This window comes from Pleurodeles waltl, chromosome 4_2, assembly GCF_031143425.1.
Source record: "Pleurodeles waltl isolate 20211129_DDA chromosome 4_2, aPleWal1.hap1.20221129, whole genome shotgun sequence".
NCBI lineage: Eukaryota > Metazoa > Chordata > Amphibia > Caudata > Salamandridae > Pleurodeles > Pleurodeles waltl.
Window position 1 is genome coordinate 1,026,122,118 of NC_090443.1, and position 20,994 is coordinate 1,026,143,111.

At 46.2% G+C, this 20,994-nt stretch overlaps 1 protein-coding gene across 2 annotated transcripts in view; it reads right to left on the bottom strand.

The window, feature by feature from the left end:
* The window catches only part of RNF20 (ring finger protein 20), a 107,866-nt gene that overhangs the window by 63,295 nt on the left and 23,577 nt on the right, over nucleotides 1-20,994 (bottom strand). For both annotated transcript variants that reach the window (XM_069232896.1, XM_069232897.1), the window contains exons 8-9: nucleotides 19,775-19,852; nucleotides 2,918-3,037 (exon numbers count right to left, since the gene is read on the bottom strand). In XM_069232896.1, coding sequence (XP_069088997.1) covers nucleotides 2,918-3,037; nucleotides 19,775-19,852 — 198 coding nt within the window. The remainder of the gene's footprint in view (nucleotides 1-2,917; nucleotides 3,038-19,774; nucleotides 19,853-20,994) is intronic.

Below are 20,994 nucleotides of genomic sequence, written 5' to 3' on the forward strand. Positions count from 1 at the left end.
GGTATACAGGTTGGTAGATAGCTTTTATCTCACTAGAAATGATGGACACGAAGGGCTAAAAGCACTTAGTATCTCTACTAGCAGAAAACAATGTGTCCCAGAAATATAAATGTTATGGTGGATCAATATGTATTTCTATTGCGCACTGCAGTAACCAGTGAGGCATTGTAGCACTCAAACTAACTTCTAGAGTGGCAAGAAAGGAACACTATGGGTGCTGTGTCCATGAATTCCTCTACAGACCATTAGATCAGTGTAAAATATCATCAAACGCAAGGCATAGAGAGGGTGGTAAATATATGTCAAAATGAGGATAAACTCTGTAAACATGCCAGCACTATCTGAACATGGCACCAAACAATTTAGGATCCTATGCCAGTCTGTGGTTCCTTCCCAAAGGCGTATTCATAGAGCTCGGTTGAAGATGGTCATGAAACATCAAGTGTGTGGTGAACCAGAAAAGTAAACATTGAAAATCTCTTCAGTGTTTGTTCAACCGTCAACATTAAACTTGCTCACGCCAGAGAGACGTGACTGTGCACTATGGGGTCATAGTGGTTTTGTCATTGAAGCTGCATTGAGCCCATCAAGAAGGGGAAAGATAGCTCGAGTACAAGTAGAACGGCCTTTGCAAACTGGGGATTCCAAGGATAACACAGTGACAACAGTACCTGTGGTATTCTACACTCCCCTTACTATAAGGGCTTGCCTTTGTTGGTACAGGGAGAAGGCCTGGGAGAAGGTGAACGGACAGGCAGATGCAAGTGATGTTAGAGAACGATAAAGATAACAGGATATGTTTGGGAAAGAAGGGCTATGGTCTGTATGCCTTGTACACACTTTAAATGTCTTTGATATTCAGCCAGACACTTGGAACCGCCATCTTTTGGCGGACCGGAACCTTGCAAAGGCTGCATTTAGGTGTCCCATGGACAGATGACAGACTGTAGAGCCACTGATCATGTACATCTGACACACACATATGTGTTGTGCAGCTAAAGTAGATTAACAAACGGGAACTCCAACCAAGTGAACAATTTAGAAGCGGTCAAGTGAATAATACATTTCCGACCTCAGTCCCAAAAGGTTTTAACCATAAGAAAGTAAGAGAGGGTAAAGGTCTGCACAACTCATGAACAAGGGGGCCTCAAAATGTTAGGTCTACAGCTATAATCTGCCACATGCAAAATGCAGTTCTGCTCCTTTAACAGCGGTGACCTCCATTTCTGTGGTTTCTCTTGGTTAATGAAAATGTGTTTGCTGTAGCTCAAGGACTACTGTAAATGGTGGTTGTTCTATGTGATGTGCTCCGCACTAACTAAATATTTGAAATGAAAAAAACAATAAGGCAGGTTTTATGACTGAATCCATTCTCGCATTGAGCAGGCTGAAGGACTGGCTTGAAGGAGCCAATTCAGGTCCGTTTAGGCATATTTTCATTCATAATTTGCAACATATAAGATGTTGAGCACTACCATCCTCTGAAATTAACTTCAAAAGCTCCCAACCAAGCCACTTACATATGAATGCAAAATCCAGGGTTTGGGATTCCAAACACTCAAACATTACGGCTCTTAGGAGATGGTCGATTACTCTTGGACTTAAGGTTTTCCAACATCATTGGGGATAAACTCCAAGATAATCTTTTTGGCCAGTTTTTCCACAATTATAGGTGAAGTTTGACCATCATCTCTTTACTGGTGTATCCTGAGAATAAGTGTTTCCATAGCGTGGGAAGGAACTACCAAACTCATAATACAGTGACATGCATTTGAGCAGTGCACAACAAGTATGCCTACTGTAGTTAATATATAAAAATAGTGTTTATGGCTTAAACTTGTCTGAGATTCAAACAAGCGGAGGGTTTCCCTAGGGGTCTCGGAGACGGTTTGTGTTTCTGCAGGTCACACTCGTTAATGAAGGTACATCAGCATAATGTTACCATTAGGTCAAGTAGCAGATCACTAGTCCCTCGGACTGTATACTTCTCGCGTGTGTGTTTGCATCAGCAATGAAACAACAGTCCTGCTGCCCTACCACATTATTAAAGATACACCCACTTAATACATGTTATGGGGTGCACAAGCTTACAATAGTAAGGACTTCAATAGAGACAGAGTTAACTACTGAAACAATCAAAGTCATGAAAGTACAGCATTTTTATGTAGACAGAAATTAAAATCTTCCAAACAACTAAATGTGATTTGTAATGTAGTTTTTTTCAAGTGATAGTGGTAATTAACATGCATTTTTCACAGAATCTGACTAGAGTAAGGGCTTCAGATCGCCAGTGTTTTATATATACTTATGTATATTTGTATATTGAGCTAATCACCCTTGAGTCAATCTGCAGAGCTGAAAGGCATCAAGGTCAGACAGGTATAGGGCTGGATGTAATATGTAGCATACATCACACAACTGATTGCTCAAGGCAGGGTTTCGGTCTGAAGCGTAAACACGGTCAGTCACACAGCTCTAGCTCAGAGAGTGGGTTTAGGACTAGGCCTGGATAATCATCCAAAGGAGGCTCCAAATAAGGTTTTTTCAAACTTTCAGTTCACGTACTCAAGCCCGCCACCAGTATTCTTACATTCAAATCACACTTTGCTACTCTATTTTTGAAAAAGCGAAGGTTGTAATGTCTCATAGTTGAGTGATCCTGACACATAAGGAGACACCATCCCAGGACACTACTGACCTCAATGGCTTCTCGATTTCTGGGTATCAGAAATATAAGGCACCTATGTGTTTAGGATTTCTTCTTTTTAGCATATTTTCCCCCGAATCAGACACAGCCTGAGAACAATGGAATCCCGAGCAATTAGGTAATGACTGACTGATTGCGTTCCAGCACACTGACAGTCATAAGGCAAATTCACAAATGTGAGGCAACCTTATCCTATTAAAGGAGACGTACCTTTAGCCCATCGTTATGTGAGGTCACCTCCTCCAGATCTTGCCGCAACTTCTCCAGCTCAGTGAGGCGGTTTTCTGCCAGCTCTTTGTTCTCCTCGAGCTCCACTGACATCTCCTCAAACTGGTTTAAAGTTAAACAAGGATGAAGAAAAGGGAAATGGAAAATTATATTGGGCAGAAGGGGGGAAATGTAGACAGAGAAGAGTAGAGGAAATAAGGCAAATCCAACAGAAGCAAAATGATGATGCAATACAAGCCACACATACAAAAAAGTACATTTTCTCTGTCAGGAGCACATCAGGATACGGGGCCTGCTCCAGCAAGGTTTTTCTATTTTTAGGTTTGTGCCTAAAGTAGAGTGACTGCATCAATCCCTCTTGCCCAACTGCAGGTTAGGGGAAGTGGTATGAAGGGGTGTGCAAGGCAAGATGCCGCTTTTGAGAAGTGATGGGGCAGAAGTCAGAGTTTAAAAAAAAACAACACAAGGTGGCTGATTGCTTAATTATACATTTTAAGTAAAGTTTCATGTTGCATATGCAACATGCAGTTATTCAATATGGGTGCTTCAGCATTACCTGCCTGATAAATTATGAGAGAAAAAACTGGAGCAAATTCTGTAACCCAAGGGCGTAGGTAACATATTTGAAACAACAAAACAAAGTCATACTAATGTTAAGAGAACAGTTTCCTATCAATCCTCCACCAGAGGGTTTAGAGCTCCGTTTAAAGAATTTCATTGGTGTAGGAGGTCTGCTTTTTGCAGTTTGACTCAGATCTTTTGCTCCCACTTTTAAATGACCTAGGTGCTGTCTTCTTTTACTCTATAGTGGACTGTGCCCTGCTGTCCAAGCTCCAGTGCATGTGCTCTGACCACGAAAGTATATGTACAATTGGTTAACACCCGATTGGCATATTTAACTTAGCTATACATCCCTAGTGCATGGTACAAGAGGTACCCATGGCGAGGAAGTTAAATGTCGCAAGTGGGCTGCAGCACCCAATTGTACCACCACTAGGTGAGAACATGACTCTAAGCCTGCCACTGCAGACTTGTTGGGCAGCTTTAAAACTGGAAGCCAAACGTCGCAAAATAAACCATTTTCCAAGTCAAAAACTTCCATTTTAAAATAAATAAGTCCATAAGGCAGGGTGCTACATATTAAAAACGAGGGCGTGGTCTTCTTGTGTGTAACATGCCCTGACAATAAGAACTCAAAATTGCTGTTTTGCACCGTAGTAAGGCTTGTAGCCCAATCGCCATAACACTAACTGCTAACTTCCATTTGGGACTACCAAAGACAGTCATCCAAATTATCAAACGAATTGTTATATTAAGCCCTATTCATTGTTGGGGTTGGATTTAAGATCACTTTAGAAAGTTGCCACTTCTTGCCCACATTTTCCAATAGGAATGTGAGCCACATATGGCAGACGGCCTAGGGGAAGCTGCCTCTGCTGAGCAAATGAAAGTCACACTTATCGGGGGTTCTCTTTTGTTCTGGCAGACAGAGAGTCCTCTCAGATGGAGAAGGAAACCAAACTCACTGCTAAAATGACTTTTCAAGGGGAGTGTAGGCACAACTATGGGTTGGGCTGGGGAGCGTCACACAAGGAAGGAAGAGGCTGGCCATGTTGGTAGGGGGTAGAATGGTGTCCTCTGGTACATTTTGATGCCGCACTTCCCCACAAGTGACATAAAGTGGGAAGGATTGTCCCATGGGAACTGTTGCCCCACTGGCTAGTGAGTTCTCCCCTACCACAAACACCAGGATGGCATATAAGTGACACCCCTGGCACTCAGTCCTCAGGTCACTACTGGAAATGAAAGAAGACAGAAAAGAACTGCCCTGCTGCTCCCTGGACCCATCAAAGATAGTGTTACATTAAAGACTGGACTGCACCTGCTTCACCCAAGGGATTTACAAAGAGGACTGTGCCTGCTGTGCCCCACTTGTGCAAAAGAGCTCCATTGCCAGGATTGAAGAAGTGAGTCCTAGGGCTAGGTGGATAGCTCATTTCAATAAGGAAGAAACACTGGAATGCCAGTAGATCTGGCTTTAATGCACTGATGCATCGAAGCGCAAGCATTCATAAACGTACACGGTATATGCCTGTGTCTTTAATGCACTATCCCACTAAACCCAAATTAAATAGCTGAAAGTTGTCAACTTTTGCTCATTGTCGTTCTAAGACACAGTAGTGTTTGGTAAACATGTGCTGAGTGGACCAAGTAAGTGCTTTACATATATCAGCTATTGGAATGTTACAAAGGAAGGCCATGGAAGCCCCTTTCTGCAGCTAGAGGTTGGCCTGAGTGGGACAGGTACTTGCCTTTAGCTTTGGTGTAGATGTTTTGATTGCATTTGATGAGCCATCTAGCAATGACCGCTCTGGAGACAGCGAGGCCCTTGTGTGCTTCAGAGTAGAGTTGTGTCTTGTGACAGGGCTTTGTTGTATCAATGGAATCCAAGAGGGTCCAGCCATCGCTGCCATTGAGTCTGGGAAGAACATTGGTAGCTCAATGTCTGATTAAGGTAGAAAGGGGACACCGCTTTAAGCAAAATCTTGGGGTTAGTCCGGAGGACAATCCCGTCGTTGTGGACTGAGAAAAAAGGTTCCTCTAAAGTAAGAGCCTGAAGTTCGCTCATTTGCCTGAGAGACTTTATGGCAACTATAAAGACAACTTTCCCAGAGAGACATTGTAGAGAGCATGAGTGAAGGGACTCAAAAGGATGGCCCAGGAGCCTAGCTAGGACTCCACTGATGTTCCAGACACAGGAGGGGGCGCACTGGTCGGGATAACTCATTTAAGTCCTTCCATGAATGCTTTAATGAATGGGATTCTGAACACAGAAGACTGTCTTCTATTTTTATTAAAAGTTGCAACCTCAGCCAAGTGTAGGCGATTTGAAGTGTAAGCAAAGCCTGATGTTTGTAGATGATGTGGGTAACAGACCCTGAACCACTGGTTTCAACGGATCAATATGTTTAGCAAGGCAGTAATGGACAAACCTTTTCAATGGGCGGCATGGCACACCCGTGTAGACGGTGTAGGCCTCTTTAAGGATGGCATGCATTCTAGAGGGCGATTCAGATAGCCAAACTAGAACATCTCTGGAGCCAAACTGCAAGATTCAGCTGCCTGGGACTGCGCTACCTGATGGTGCCATGGTTCTGTGTTAGGTCTGGGGAACTGGGCAGTTTCTTATAGGGGACTACAAACAATCCGAGGAGGATTGTGAACCAGGGTTGTCTGGCCCGTATGGGAGTCACCAGAATGAGGGTAAGGAACATTTTCAGAAGCTTCCGAAGCACGTATGGATGGAGTGGGAGAGGAAGAAAAGTGTAGGAAAATTTCCCTCTCCAATTCATCTATAGTTAATTCAGCCAGACTAGTCACCCAGTCCCCACCATGTAGCCTTTTTCTTGCAGGTAGTGCTCCCATAGACTTCAATGTGTAGCGTCCAAAGCTACCTCCGCTAAAAGCACCTCTGCACGTGGAAACACCAGGGCGGGTAACCCGAAACTGCTGGTGGTTCTAAGGACCTTGGCTCCTACTTACCTTAAGTCCCAAAGAACAGTCCTGTAAGTTGACTGCAAGTACCCCTATGCAGTGCATGTTTTCCCCATAGGATACCATTACCACATTTGAGGCTACCGTCTTAAAACCGTTGTAGGAAGTTGGCTCTGTATGCACTATTTCAAAGTAAGGAATAGTATGCACAGAGTCCAAGGGTTCCCCTTAGAGGTAAGATAGTGGCAAAAAGAGATAATTCTAATGCTCTATTTTGTGGTAGTGTGGTCGAGCAGTAGGCTTATCAAAGGAGTAGTGTTAAGCATTTGTTGTACATACACACAGGCAATAAATGAGGAACACACACTCAGAGACAAATCCAGGCCAATAGGTTTTGTTATAGAAAAATATATTTTCTTAGTTTATTTTAAGAACCACAGGTTCAAATTCTACATGTAATATCTCATTTGAAAGGTATTGCAGGTAAGTACTTTTGGAACTTTGAATAATTACAATAGCATATATACTTTTCACATAAAACACAAATAGCTGTTTTAAAAGTGGACACAGTGCAATTTTCACAGTTCCTGGGGGAGGTAAGTTATTGTTAGTTTTAGCAGGTAAGTAAATCACTTACAAGTCTCAGGTTTGGGTCCAAGGTAGCCAACCGTTGGGGGTTCAGAGCAACCCCAAAGTTACCACACCAGCAGCTCAGGGCCGGTCAGGTGCAGAGGTCAAAGAGGTGCCCAAAACACATAGGCTTCAATGGAGAGAAGGGGGTGCCCCGGTTCCGGTCTGCCAGCAGGTAAGTACCCGCGTCTTCGGAGGGCAGACCAGGGGGGTTTTGTAGGGCACCGGGGGGGACACAAGTCCACACAGAAAGTACACCCTCAGCAGCGCGGGGGCAACCGGGTGCAGTGTGCAAACATGCGTCGGGTTTTCAATGGTTTTCAATGAGAGACCAAGGGGTCTCTTCAGCGGTGCAGGCAGGCAAGGGGGGGGGGGCTCCTCGGGATAGCCACCACCTGGGCAAGGGAGAGGGCCTCCTGGGGGTCACTCCTGCACAGAAGGTCAGTTCCTTCAGGTGCTGGGGGCTGCGGGTGCAGGGTCTTTTCCAGCCGTCGGGACTTTAGGTTCAGGCAGTCGCGGTCAGGGGGAGCCTCGGGATTCCCTCTGCAGGCGTCGCTGTGGGGGCTCAGGGGGGACAACTTTGGTTACTCACGGTCTCGGAGTCGCCAAAGGGTCCTCCCTGAGGTGTTGTTTCTCCACCAGTCGAGTCGGGGTCGCCGGGTGCAGTGTTGCAAGTCTCACGCTTCTTGCGGGGAGTTGCAGGGGTCTTTAAATCTGCTCCTTTGAAACAAAGTTGCAGTCTTTTGGAGCAGGGCCGCTGTCCTCGGGAGTTCCTTGTTTTTCTTGAAGCAGGGCAGTCCTCTGAGGATTCAGAGGTCGCTGGTCCTTTGGAAAGCGTCGCTGGAGCAGGTTTCTTTGGAAGGCAGGAGACAGGCCGGTAGGACTGGGGCCAAAGCAGTTGGTGTCTTCTGTTCTTCCTCTGCAGGGGTTTTTCAGCTCAGCAGTCTTCTTCTTCTTGTAGGTTTCAGGAATCTAAATTCTTAGGTTCAGGGAAGCCCTTAAATACTAAATTTAAGGGCGTGTTTAGGTCTGGGGGGTTAGTAGCCAATGGCTACTAGCCCTGAGGGTGGGTACACCCTCTTTGTGCCTCCTCCCAAGGGGAGGGGGTCACATTCCTATCCCTATTCGGGGAATCCTCCTTCTACAAGATGGAGGATTTCTAAAAGTCACAGTCACCTCAGCTCAGGACACCTTAGGGGCTGTCCTGACTGGCCAGTGACTCCTCCTTGTTTTTCTCATTATCTCTCCTGGACTTGCCGCCAAAAGTGGGGGCTGTGTCCAGGGGGCGGGCATCTCCACTAGCTGGAGTGCCCTGGGGCATTGTAACACGAAGCTTGAGCCTTTGAAGCTTACTGCTAGGTGTTACAGTTCCTGCAGGGGGGAGGTGTGAAGCACCTCCACCCAGAGCAGGCTTTGTTTCTGTCCCCAGAGAGCACAAAGGCTCTCACCGCATGGGGTCAGAAACTCGTCTCTCAGCAGCAGGCTGGCACAGACCAGTCAGTCCTGCACTGAACAATTGGGTAAAATACAGGGGGCATCTCTAAGATGCTCTCTGTGTGCATTTTTTTATAAATCCAACACTGGCATCAGTGTGGGTTTATTATTCTGAGAAGTTTGATACTAACCTTCCCAGTATTCAGTGTAGCCATTATGGAGCTGTAGAGTTCGTTTTTGACTGACTCCCAGACCATATACTCTTATGGCTACCCTGCACTTACAATGTCTAAGGTTTTGCTTAGACACTGTAGGGGCATAGTGCTCATGCACTGGTGGCCCTCACCTATGGTATAGTGCACCCTGCCTTAGGGCTGTAAGGCCTACTAGAGGGGTGACTTATCTATACTGCATAGGCAGTGTGAGGTTGGCATGGCACCCTGAGGGGAGTGCCATGTCGACTTACTCGTTTTGTTCTCATCAGCACACACAAGCTGGCAAGCAGTGTGTCTGTGCTGAGTGAGGGGTCCCCAGGGTGGCATAAGATATGCTGCAGCCCTTAGAGACCTTCCCTGGCATCAGGGCCCTTGGTACCAGGGGTACCAGTTACAAGGGACTTACCTGGATGCCAGGGTGTGCCAATTGTGGAATCAAAAGTACATTTTAGGTGAAAGAACACTGGTGCTGGGGCCTGGTTAGCAGGGTCCCAGCACACTTCTCAGTCAAGTCAGCATCAGTATCAGGCAAAAAGTGGGGGGTAACTGCAACAGGGAGCCATTTCTTTACACAAGCCCCCCCACAGGCCAGGAGACTCAGCCAAAGCTGGGAGAGTCTTCCTTGTCTGTCAGGCGAGGAAGAGTAGAGGAAATAGGCTGGTTTGTTGCAGGGCCTACTCTGCCTTACATCCTCCTGTCCAGGTCATTCCCTCTGGGGAACTGACCCACTTCCACAGTGATAGGACCTAATCTGAACTGCCTCTTGTCTGTGCTTTTAATGTCTTCACCCATTCTCTCTATTTTGGGGTTAGAGGTATCCACCTCTGCTAATCTTATCTTAGCCAGGGTCACCCCTAGCTTACCCAAAGAGGTTACCCAGAGCTGGAGTAACCCCACCATGACCAACAGGGTCAGGGGGCCTAACTTGCTATTTGGCATGGGGTCTGACCACCATGCCAAGGAGAGTGCAGCCATAAAGGCTAACACCCAGCAGAGGCCACTGACAGCGGTCAGTGCCCAGAACCACACCTTTAGCTCTTCACCTACAAGGGAAGGGGCTAAGTTACAGGCTTCTTCGGGTTCAGAGTGCCTGTCTGCTGTATTAGAGTGGGGGGTTACCACATCTTGTAGTAAACACCCTTCTTCCACTCTTTCTTCTGTTAGCTGAGGAGCCACCCACTCAGGCTTAACAGTTGCCTGACTAGCCAGGACTTCTTGTGGGTCAGTTTGGACTTTATCAGAGGCACTTTTGGAGTTCTCCCCTACTGGAGCAGAATCTCCTTGGCTTGCTGGAACCTTGGCTAAAGGTTGTCCACCCTTCCTACAGTGTTTTCTTTTCTTTTTCTTCTGGGGCCTGCTTGCAGTTACTGCAGGGGCAGGACCTCCAGAATCCTTGGGAGAGGACTGGCACTGGACCAGTTCCTCTCTTGGGCTCTGACTAACCTCTGGGTAGTCATTTCCAAGGAGACAATCAAGGGGGAGGTCTGTACTGACAACCACCCTTCTCCAGCTAAAAGTCCCACCCACTTCTATGGGCACAAAAGCCACAGGCCTATCAGTGACCCTGTCTGGGCTAACTCTTACTCTGGCCATCTCACCTGGGATGTACTGGTTTGAGAACACCAGCCTGTCATGCACAATAGTGTGACTGGCACAAGTGTCTCTCAGGGCAGTGGCTGGGATTCCATTCACCAGTAGGTGGTGGAAGTGTCTACTTCCCTCTGGAATCTCCAACTCACCTGTTGGGCCCTTTTTCCAGTTGAAGGCTATGAAGACCTCCTCATCTGAGGAGTCATCCCCAATAGCTACACTGGTCACCCCTGGGATTTTGCTAGGGGGTTTGTTTTTGGGACAAGAAGTGTCCTTGGTGTGGTGCCCCGTCTGTCTACAGTTATGGCACCATGCCTTAGTGGCATCCCAGTTCTTACCCTGGTACCCACCTTTGTTTTGGGTTGTGTCTTGGGGCCCACCCACCTGTTCTGGTTTTTGGGGGCCTACAGAGGACTCTTTTTCTTTGTTTCTAGTGTCACCCACTTTCTCCTGAGGAGGTTTTGTAACCCCTTTCTTTTGGTCACCCCTAGTGGAAGTTTTGGTTACCCTAGTCTTGACCCAGTGGTCTGCCTTCTTTCCCAATTCTTGGGGAGAAATTGGACCTAGGTCTACCAGATACTGATGCAACTTTTCATTGAAGCAGTTACTTAAAATGTGTTTTCATAAACAAATTATAAAGCCCAACATAGTCATGCACTTCATTTCCAGTTACCCAACCATCCAGTGTTTTCACTGAGTAGTCTACAAAATCAACCCAGGTCTGCCTCGAGGATTTTTGAGCCCCCCTGAATCTAATTCTATACTCCTCAGTGGAGAATCCAAAGCCCTCAATCAGGGTTCCCTTCATGAGGTCATAAGATTCTGCATCTTTTCCAGAGAGTGTGAGGAGTCTATCCCTACACTTTCCAGTGAACATTTCCCAAAGGAGAGCACCCCAGTGAGATTTGTTTACTTTTCTGGTTACACAAGCCCTCTCAAAAGCTGTGAACCATTTGGTGATGTCATCACCATCTTCATATTTAGTTACAATCCCTTTAGGGATTTTTAGCATGTCAGGAGAATCTCTGACCCTATTTATGTTGCTGCCACCATTGATGGGTCCTAGGCCCATCTCTTTTCTTTCCCTTTCTATGGTTAGGATCTGTCTTTCCAGAGCCAATCTCTTGGCCATCCTGGCTAATTGGATGTCCTCTTCACTGGGGCTATCCTCAGTGATTTCAGAGATGTTGGTCTCTCCTGTGAGGGACACAGCATTTCTGACTATTATGTTTGGAGTCAGGGCTTGAGCAGCCCTGTTCTCCCCAAGTAGGACTGGAGGGGGGGAATTGCCCTCCAAGTCACTATCTTCATCCTCTGTGTTGCCATCCTCAGAGGGGTTGGCTCTTTCAAACTCTGCCAAAAGCTCCTGGAGCTGTAGTTTGGAAGGTCTGGGGCCCATTGTTATTTTCTTTATTTTACAGAGTGACCTTAGCTCCCTCATCTTAAGATGGAGGTAAGGGGTGGTGTCGAGTTCCACCACATTCATCTCTGTACTAGACATTATGCTTCTAAAAGTTGGAATACTTTTTAAGAATCTAAAACTAGTTCTAGAATCTAATTCAAACTTTTACCAAACTTTTAAACTCTAAAAGAAATGCTAAACAGGATCTAACACAAGGCCCTAGCAGGTCTTTTAAGAATTTAGAAAAAATAGTTCAAATTGCAAAAACAATTTCTAATGACAATTTTTGGAATTTGTCGTGTGATCAGGTATTGGCTGAGTAGTCCAGCAAATGCAAATTCTTGTATCCCACCGCTGCCACCAATGTAGGAAGTTGGCTCTGTATGCACTATTTCAAAGTAAGGAATAGTATGCACAGTGTCCAAGGGTTCCCCTTAGAGGTAAGATAGTGGCAAAAAGAGATAATACTAATGCTCTATTATGTGGTAGTGTGGTCGAGCAGTAGGCTTATCAAAGGAGTAGTGTTAAGCATTTGTTGTACATACACACAGGCAATAAATGAGGAACACACACTCAGAGACAAATCCAGGCCAATAGGTTTTGTTATAGAAAAATATCTTTTCTTAGTTTATTTTAAGAACCACAGGTTCAAATTCTACATGTAATATCTCATTTGAAAGGTATTGCAGGTAAGTACTTTTGGAAATTTGAATAATTACAACAGCATATATACTTTTCACATAAAACACAAATAGCTGTTTTAAAAGTGGACACAGTGCAATTTTCACAGTTCCTGGGGGAGGTAAGTTATTGTTAGTTTTAGCAGGTAAGTAAATCACTTACAAGTCTCAGGTTTGGGTCCAAGGTAGCCCACCGTTGGGGGTTCAGAGCAACCCCAAAGTTACCACACCAGCAGCTCAGGGCCGGTCAGGTGCAGAGGTCAAAGAGGTGCCCAAAACACATAGGCTTCAATGGAGAGAAGGGGGTGCCCCGGTTCCGGTCTGCCAGCAGGTAAGTACCCGCGTCTTCGGAGGGCAGACCAGGGGGGTTTTGTAGGGCACCGGGGGGGACACAAGTCCACACAGAAAGTACACCCTCAGCAGCGCGGGGGCGGCCGGGTGCAGTGTGCAAACACGCATCGGGTTTTCAATGAGAGACCAAGGGGTCTCTTCAGCGGTGCAGGCAGGCAAGGGGGGGCTCCTCGGGGTAGCCACCACCTGGGCAAGGGAGAGGGCCTCCTGGGGGTCACTCCTGCACAGAAGTTCCGTTCCTTCAGGTGCTGGGGGCTGCGGGTGCAGGGTCTTTTCCAGCCGTCGGGACTTTAGGTTCAGGCAGTCGCGGTCAGGGGGAGCCTCGGGATTCCCTCTGCAGGCGTCGCTGTGGGGGCTCAGGGGGGACAACTTTGGTTACTCACGGTCTCGGAGTCGCCGGAGGGTCCTCCCTGAGGTGTTGTTTCTCCACCAGTCGAGTCGGGGTCGCCGGGTGCAGTGTTGCAAGTCTCACGCTTCTTGCGGGGAGTTGCAGGGGTCTTTAAATCTGCTCCTTTGAAACAAAGTTGCAGTCTTTTGGAGCAGGGCCGCTGTCCTCGGGAGTTCCTTGTTTTTCTTGAAGCAGGGCAGTCCTCTGAGGATTCAGAGGTCGCTGGTCCTTTGGAAAGCGTCGCTGGAGCAGGTTTCTTTGGAAGGCAGGAGACAGGCCGGTAGGACTGGGGCCAAAGCAGTTGGTGTCTTCTGTTCTTCCTCTGCAGGGGTTTTTCAGCTCAGCAGTCTTCTTCTTCTTGTAGGTTTCAGGAATCTAAATTCTTAGGTTCAGGGAAGCCCTTAAATACTAAATTTAAGGGCGTGTTTAGGTCTGGGGGGTTAGTAGCCAATGGCTACTAGCCCTGAGGGTGGGTACACCCTCTTTGTGCCTCCTCCCAAGGGGAGGGGGTCACATTCCTATCCCTATTGGGGGAATCCTCCTTCTACAAGATGGAGGATTTCTAAAAGTCAGAGTCACCTCAGCTCAGGACACCTTAGCGGCTGTCCTGACTGGCCAGTGACTCCTCCTTGTTTTTCTCATTATCTCTCCTGGACTTGCCGCCAAAAGTGGGGGCTGTGACCAGGGGGCGGGCATCTCCACTAGCTGGAGTGCCCTGGGGCATTGTAACACGAAGCTTGAGCCTTTGAAGCTTACTGCTAGGTGTTACAGTTCCTGCAGGGGGGAGGTGTGAAGCACCTCCACCCAGAGCAGGCTTTGTTTCTGTCCCCAGAGAGCACAAAGGCTCTCACCGCATGGGGTCAGAAACTCGTCTCTCAGCAGCAGGCTGGCACAGACCAGTCAGTCCTGCACTGAACAATTGGGTAAAATACAGGGGGCATCTCCAAGATGCTCTCTGTGTGCATTTTTTAATAAATCCAACACTGGCATCAGTGTGGGTTTATTATTCTGAGAAGTTTGATACTAAAGTTCCCAGTATTCAGTGTAGCCATTATGGAGCTGTGGAGTTCGTTTTTGACAGACTCCCAGACCATATACTCTTATGGCTACCCTGCACTTACAATGTCTAAGGTTTTGCTTAGACACTGTAGGGGCATAGTGCTCATGCACTGGTGCCCTCACCTATGGTATAGTGCACCCTGCCTTAGGGCTGTAAGGCCTACTAGAGGGGTGACTTATCTATACTGCATAGGCAGTGTGAGGTTGGCATGGCACCCTGAGGGGAGTGCCATGTCGACTTACTCGTTTTGTTCTCATCAGCACACACAAGCTGGCAAGCAGTGTGTCTGTGCTGAGTGAGGGGTCCCCAGGGTGGCATAAGATATGCTGCAGCCCTTAGAGATCTTCCCTGGCATCAGGGCCCTTGGTACCAGGGGTACCAGTTACAAGGGACTTACCTGGATGCCAGGGTGTGCCAATTGTGGAATCAAAAGTACATTTTAGGTGAAAGAACACTGGTGCTGGGGCCTGGTTAGCAGGGTCCCAGCACACTTCTCAGTCAAGTCAGCATCAGTATCAGGCAAAAAGTGGGGGGTAACTGCAACAGGGAGCCATTTCTTTACAACCGTTATTTCAGTATTTGTGTCTACTGTAAAAAATAATGTCTCCGAAAGTACCTACCTGATACCCATGATTTTGGTGTCTAAAATTATAGAAAAATCTGTAATTTTTCTAAATTGGTCTTGAGTTTCTTCTTCAGTGTGTGTCTCATTTATTGTGCATTCAACAAATGTTTAGAACTACCCTGTCTAAATTGCTCACCCACACTACCACAAAAGAGAGCATTTGAGATTATAAATGTAACCCCTGTAAGCCAAAAAGGGTTGCCTGTACCACCTGCGTAGTGTACCCTTAAGTTTGGCACACTTGCATAGATAGCCAGCTTCCCAAAGCACCTAGCAGAAGGCGGCCTTGAGAGCCAACTGGATGGCTATTAGCCCTACAAAGCTGATGTGGAAGAACGGTGAGTGAGGTGCCCACACGCCCTTGATTGTCATATCCTGTATATGCACCCCCCATCCCATGAGTGAGGCATCAGTCATGATGGTCACATGTGGGACTGGGTTGAGAAAAGGCCAGCCTGCAACAGATTTTTGTTGTTCCACCACTACAGAGAGTGATGGGTGCTGGCCCAAATCAACACTAGATCTTCCCAGTGACCCTCCACCCGAGATCATTGTGCTGCTTGGCAGCCTTGTAGAGAACGCATATGTGACCTCGCGTGGGAAACTATAGCAATAGAAGAGGGCATTATGCGAAAGAGGCGCACCACAGTTCTGACCATTTTAAATGGTGATGTGGCTGAAATAGAGGCAGCTGGAAAGCTTGAACTCTGTGTTTGACTGGGGTAAGCTTTCCTGATGAATGTATTGAGAGCGGCACACTGGAAAGGCTGCATCTGAAGGTGGAACATGACTGTGTTGATGGTGGACACTAGACTGTGCAAGGGGTCTATTGTGGTCTGAGTAAGGGAACACATGGATGCCTCCTCTCCGGAGATGAGCGACTACCACAGCAAGGCATTTTGTAAATACTCTGTGGGCTGTAGTGTCACCAAAGAACAGCAATTTGAACTGAAAATACTTACCACGAACAGCAAATAGCTGTAGTGAGCAGAGTGGATTGGAATGTGGAAATAAGTGACCTTCAGTTCGAGAGCGGTCATGAAGTCGCCTTTGCAGCAGCAGGGGCATGACATCTTGTAGTGTGACCACGAGGAAGTGCTCCGACAGGATGTACTCATTCAGGGACCTCAGGTTGAGTATAGGTTTGAGTGACTCGTCCTTCTTAGGGATAGAGGAGTCAAGGAGTACAACTCTGATGCATCGAGGTGGTGATACGGTCTCTACTTCGCCTTTGGTGAGGAGTGCCTGAACCTCCACCTGAAGGAGATGCTGGCGTTCTGAGCAGAGGTGGTGTCTATGGGGGAGGGATGTTTGGTGGAGATGCAGTGAGTTCTAAGCAGTAACTCTACCTGATTATGGAAAGACCCATTGGTCAGAGGTGATTCTTTCCCACTGTGGGAGGAACCCCTGCAGTCTTCCTGTGACAGGTGGAGTGTGACCAGGGAAGTAGGGAGAGGGAGGGTCACTGTTTAGCAGGGGCAGCTGCCTTGGCCGCACCTCCTCTACCTTTGCCTTTGGCGGTGCTGCTTCTCTAGGCTACCATGAAGTAGCCACAAGCAGGTTGCTGCTGGTTTTGCTGCCTCTCGTAGGAGTTAGATGCTTTGTGGGAGATATCCTAGGCACAGCCTCAGAATTGGGACCAAGTGGGAGCTCAGGTCTGGGCTGTGTACACGAAGGCTCAGACTCTGGGTTCCTCCTCAGTGCCGTGAACCTCAAACATATCGGGGTGCTATCCTCCTGTCGGTGCTCCAGGTTGCATCGAGCGAGGCTTTGTGTATTTATAGCTACACATGCCATGGACATTAATTTAAAACAAAAATAGTGGTTGTAGGAACTCATGCCTAAAACACACATACCTCACATAATAGTGATTATATGGAGATGTGTCTCCTAAACAGCAAGAATGTAACGCATTACAGTTCTACTTTTGACATGACTTGACAAACGGTCAGCTAGAAATATAATTAAAACATGCCAAGAGGAGGCTGTTCAGGTATGGCAAGGAGCTGTCCATGAATGTGTATGTGCAGAGGGAGGATCTGCATACACACTGCTCTTGTCTGTTTTATGGTGATAGAACTTACATGTCTATTCCTCTAAAGTTGTTTTGCTCCTTCATTAGGAACATAAATTGTGTGACATATCTAATATAATGGACAAGCGATCCATAAGACGTGCAGAGAATATAGCAAAACAGAAAGTTTGTTTCAGGAGCCCAATAGAAGATTGCAACAAAAATGCACCATAACCCTTCGCCTCCCGGTTGGAGTTGAAATTGTTATTCATTATTTTGATTCAGGATGAATGTTATTTCAATTTTCAGTTTTTAATGTGTTGTGTATTTGTAGTCCTTATTACATTGTTCACTTTATAACTCAGCATGTGACTCCACTATGTCTCGACATCTCTTTTGCTTCCAGGAATGCCTGCAGAGCTGGCATCACAATGGTGTTACGCATTGTTCAATCTGTAAAAAATAAATGAGTGCAAGGGCCTAAGGTTTTTCTTAATAGTCCACTTTCACCACTGATGCATGTCCATTTCCTATCCCAGACACACTGTAAATGTAATTATTAACCTTAAGTAGAGTTATAGCCCCTAGTAGTAATAAGTACTTCCGGCACTATAGTAAACAACAAAATCAAAGCTTAGGACTTGTTCCAAACAGAAATATAAATACAGTAAGCACTAGAGCAGTGCACAGGAGGGAATGGGGACACAGTTTTTCCCTATTCTTTTCTAACTCATCCAGACTAGGTTTTTTATTTGCATTCTTTTACTTATGGACCCACGTTTATTATGGGATAAATAAGACTACAGGTAGCAGAATGCAAATAAAAAGCCTGGATTGCTCACAATTTCTAATTTTGCTGCTATTGAATGTTGTCTATGGTTCAGCCTCTTAGCACTAGTAATTCCACAGCAATCCTCCAGAGCAACTGCTAACACTTGTTCTCTCCAAGATGATGCCCCAATCTCACCCGATTGTTTTCTCCATTTCTGATTGTTTTCTCTCCAGGCAACTGCAGCACCCCATTCATCTAGGCTCCTGAAGGACTAACTCCTTAACTGTAGGTTTCCACAACACTCTCTATTCATGATCCTGCATTGCTTTCTGCCAACAGGTACCTGCAGCAAGACTTCCTCCCTCCCAATAATGTCCCACAGCAGCACTAATTCCCAACACATACATTCCATTCCCTAACTTGCGTCTCCCAGCATCCTATGGCTGTTTCTTTTTCCAGGATCCTCTGAACTCTCATTCCAGGAACCTGCAGCATTCTCTCACTCCAGGAACCTGGCCACTTCTCCTCACCCCTGGCCCCACAAAAGGAACCCCCCTCATCAACTCTGAGGTGCCAAGTGGCCCCCGGTTTCTTATCTAGGACCTAACAGCCACACCTAGGACAGTCTCAATGTAGAGCCTGGGTAGGGTGTCCTCTTATTTTGTTAAAGGCTTCTATTTCTTTGCAAATGGTGATTGATGCCTTGGGGCGGGAGCACTCTGCTGGGATCGTCGCTTCATCATTCACAAGACTTAGATAATACAAAGTCTTGAGAAGCATAGACCAGCAACACAGCACCCTTCTCAAAGTCTTTACAAATTACAGTGTGAGGTACTTGAAGCTGGACCAGGTTAGGACTGCTTGGAGCCACCACACTAGAGACGCAGGCTGTAGGCATCTGCATGGGTGGGTGAACCAGAACAGTAGGGCAGTGCGGCAGTGGGTCCACACCTTAAAATGCCCTGCACACATTTAGCTCAATGGCACGAGCTAAGAGAGTAAGTTCAATCTGGCCTGGGACAGTAACTTAAACAAGCAGTGTTTCATTGTGCTTGTTAGTGCTCACAAGGTTGTGGAGGCCTAGGCGTGCCCCGTCTCAAACTGCACTCTGTGCCACTCTGCAATTAAGACGGCAGTTCAGAAACAGACTACTGTTTAGCTAATCCCAAAACAAAACGCCACAGGATTTACTGCTTACTGGTGGTGCTGCCATTACACTTTGGCCATATGCAGAGAGCAGGAAAGACCATGATACCCGATATCTTAGCTCAAGGAGGGAAAAAGTCAACAGCAGCCCTGCTGGATTGACTGCAAGAATATGATGAATGTATCTGTTGGTGCCTACACTAAAACAAGCATTTGCAATGCAATGGGTCTCGCATTTGCTCGAGTTAGAGCCATTATCGTTGTAAAGTCCTAACTGGACTTTTTATGCCACATAAATTGAAAATGAAAAGTAAAACAGTTTCACAATAGCGAGACGATTCACAGCACTACGACCACCATTAGTACCAGCGTGAAGAGACACTCAAAAGGAAAAAGAAGTTCGCTCGCAGTCAAACGTATTGGCAAAAGTGCAAATAGCCATGTAACAGGGGCGATGGCCAAGGCGGTAACAAAACCTACCCAAGGAGGGACAAACGTAAACCATTTACCAATGCCAAAGGATTTTTGAAGGGCAAACCCACGAACGAGTGATAGTGATGGGCGTGCAGTGGGTGTTGTTAAAAGCCCAGATCCATACCAACACGTCGGAAAAGCAGCGCTTGCGCGCTGCCATGCTCAACCTAACAACTTTTTTGCCTAAATTCTATCCTAAATTATCACTATGGGAAGCGCACCGTATGGTTCACCTGCTTTACGGCCATCCATTGACCCTCCCTCACAACATAATGGTAACACTGTGTTTCTATGGCTAATATTGCAACGTGCTTCCCTTCTGCTTAACTTACAAATCCATGCACAGTCCTAAAAATGTGTGCATGGGAGTGGGAAGGCAATCTCCCCTCTTCAACCCGCTACTCCGAATCTCTGTTAAACATCTACTGTAAGAGCAAGAAGGTGCCAATGCTCAGAAAAGGAGTTCTGGTGCTGCGCACCGGCAAACATGCACATGCATAACAGATTTTGTGAAATAATTAATCAACACTTAAATGGATAGAAGTAATTTTACAAATACATACCTTTCGAGCATTGATAGTAATGGTCCCACCGTACACACTGCTCCCTGCTCCGTAAACCTTGTAACCTTTGGAATTTACCTGTGGGTTGATGAGAGACACACGGGTTGGAAAATAATAGGTTAAGAGGTCATGCAATGAAGGAGGTCATAATGTCCAATATCTAAGAGCTAACGAATATCTGGGATGTTCTGACTCATCAACAGAACTAGCTGATACTTTATTCCATGATTTAAAAATACTGGCCATAAATATTTAACGGGTGGATTAAAAAAAATAGAGGACACTCTAATGGCAGGTGCACTGAGGAGTATCATATTCCAACGATACAAGTGCATTCGTGTTCATTCTCAAAAATCCTTTAAAGTGCCAAACATGACGGAAACCCAAATTCCATTTTAGGACTTCGGTTCTTAGATGCGTGCCTCAAATTATCATGCTTCCACCTGACTTTTCAAGTCACCTACAGACCGCTGGGCTGAGGGTTTTGTCAGCATATATCGCCTGTCATTAGACTGACTGAGACATTTCATCTCCTTTTCATCACTAGTCCCTACAACTGTACGCTTATCTTGTCTGTGTTGGCATCAGCAATGAAACAAAGGGATCCTGCTTCCCTACCGCATTATTAAATGAAAACCCAGTTAGTACATGTTATGGAGTGCACAAGCTTACCATGGTAAGGATTTGAGTAAGGACGGAGGTAACTGTTCAAACGACCACAGTCAAGAACGTACAGCATTTTGATGCAGACAGGAATCAAAATCTTCCAAACAACTGAGTTTTTAACTGAGTTTTTTCTTAAAGTGATAGTGGCTACTAACATGCATTTTTGACAGAATCTGACTAGAGTAAGGGCATACGATTTAAGATCGCCATTGTTATGTTAAGTTATTCAAGTTATTAGTATTAATATCAGTAAAAAGCAAGGTTAGCCTGATTGGGCTTTAAATGGAACTATTCTTCAAATAAATTACAAATTGCAAGGACAATTTAGCACCTGGTTCGGTTAAACTTCTTTGAAAGAAATGATTGCACCTACCCCTAGCCAAATATTCCTAAGAACGGGAGTAGTTCAGTACCAGGAGAATACCTAGCCCGGGTACTTTTGTGGGAAGCTGGAGAGTGTACTTCAGAACAATCTTGGCTTCCTGTACATTATCATGATTGCAGGGCTGTTGGTCTATCTTCGCCCAAAAAAGTTCTTATTAACGATGAGAATA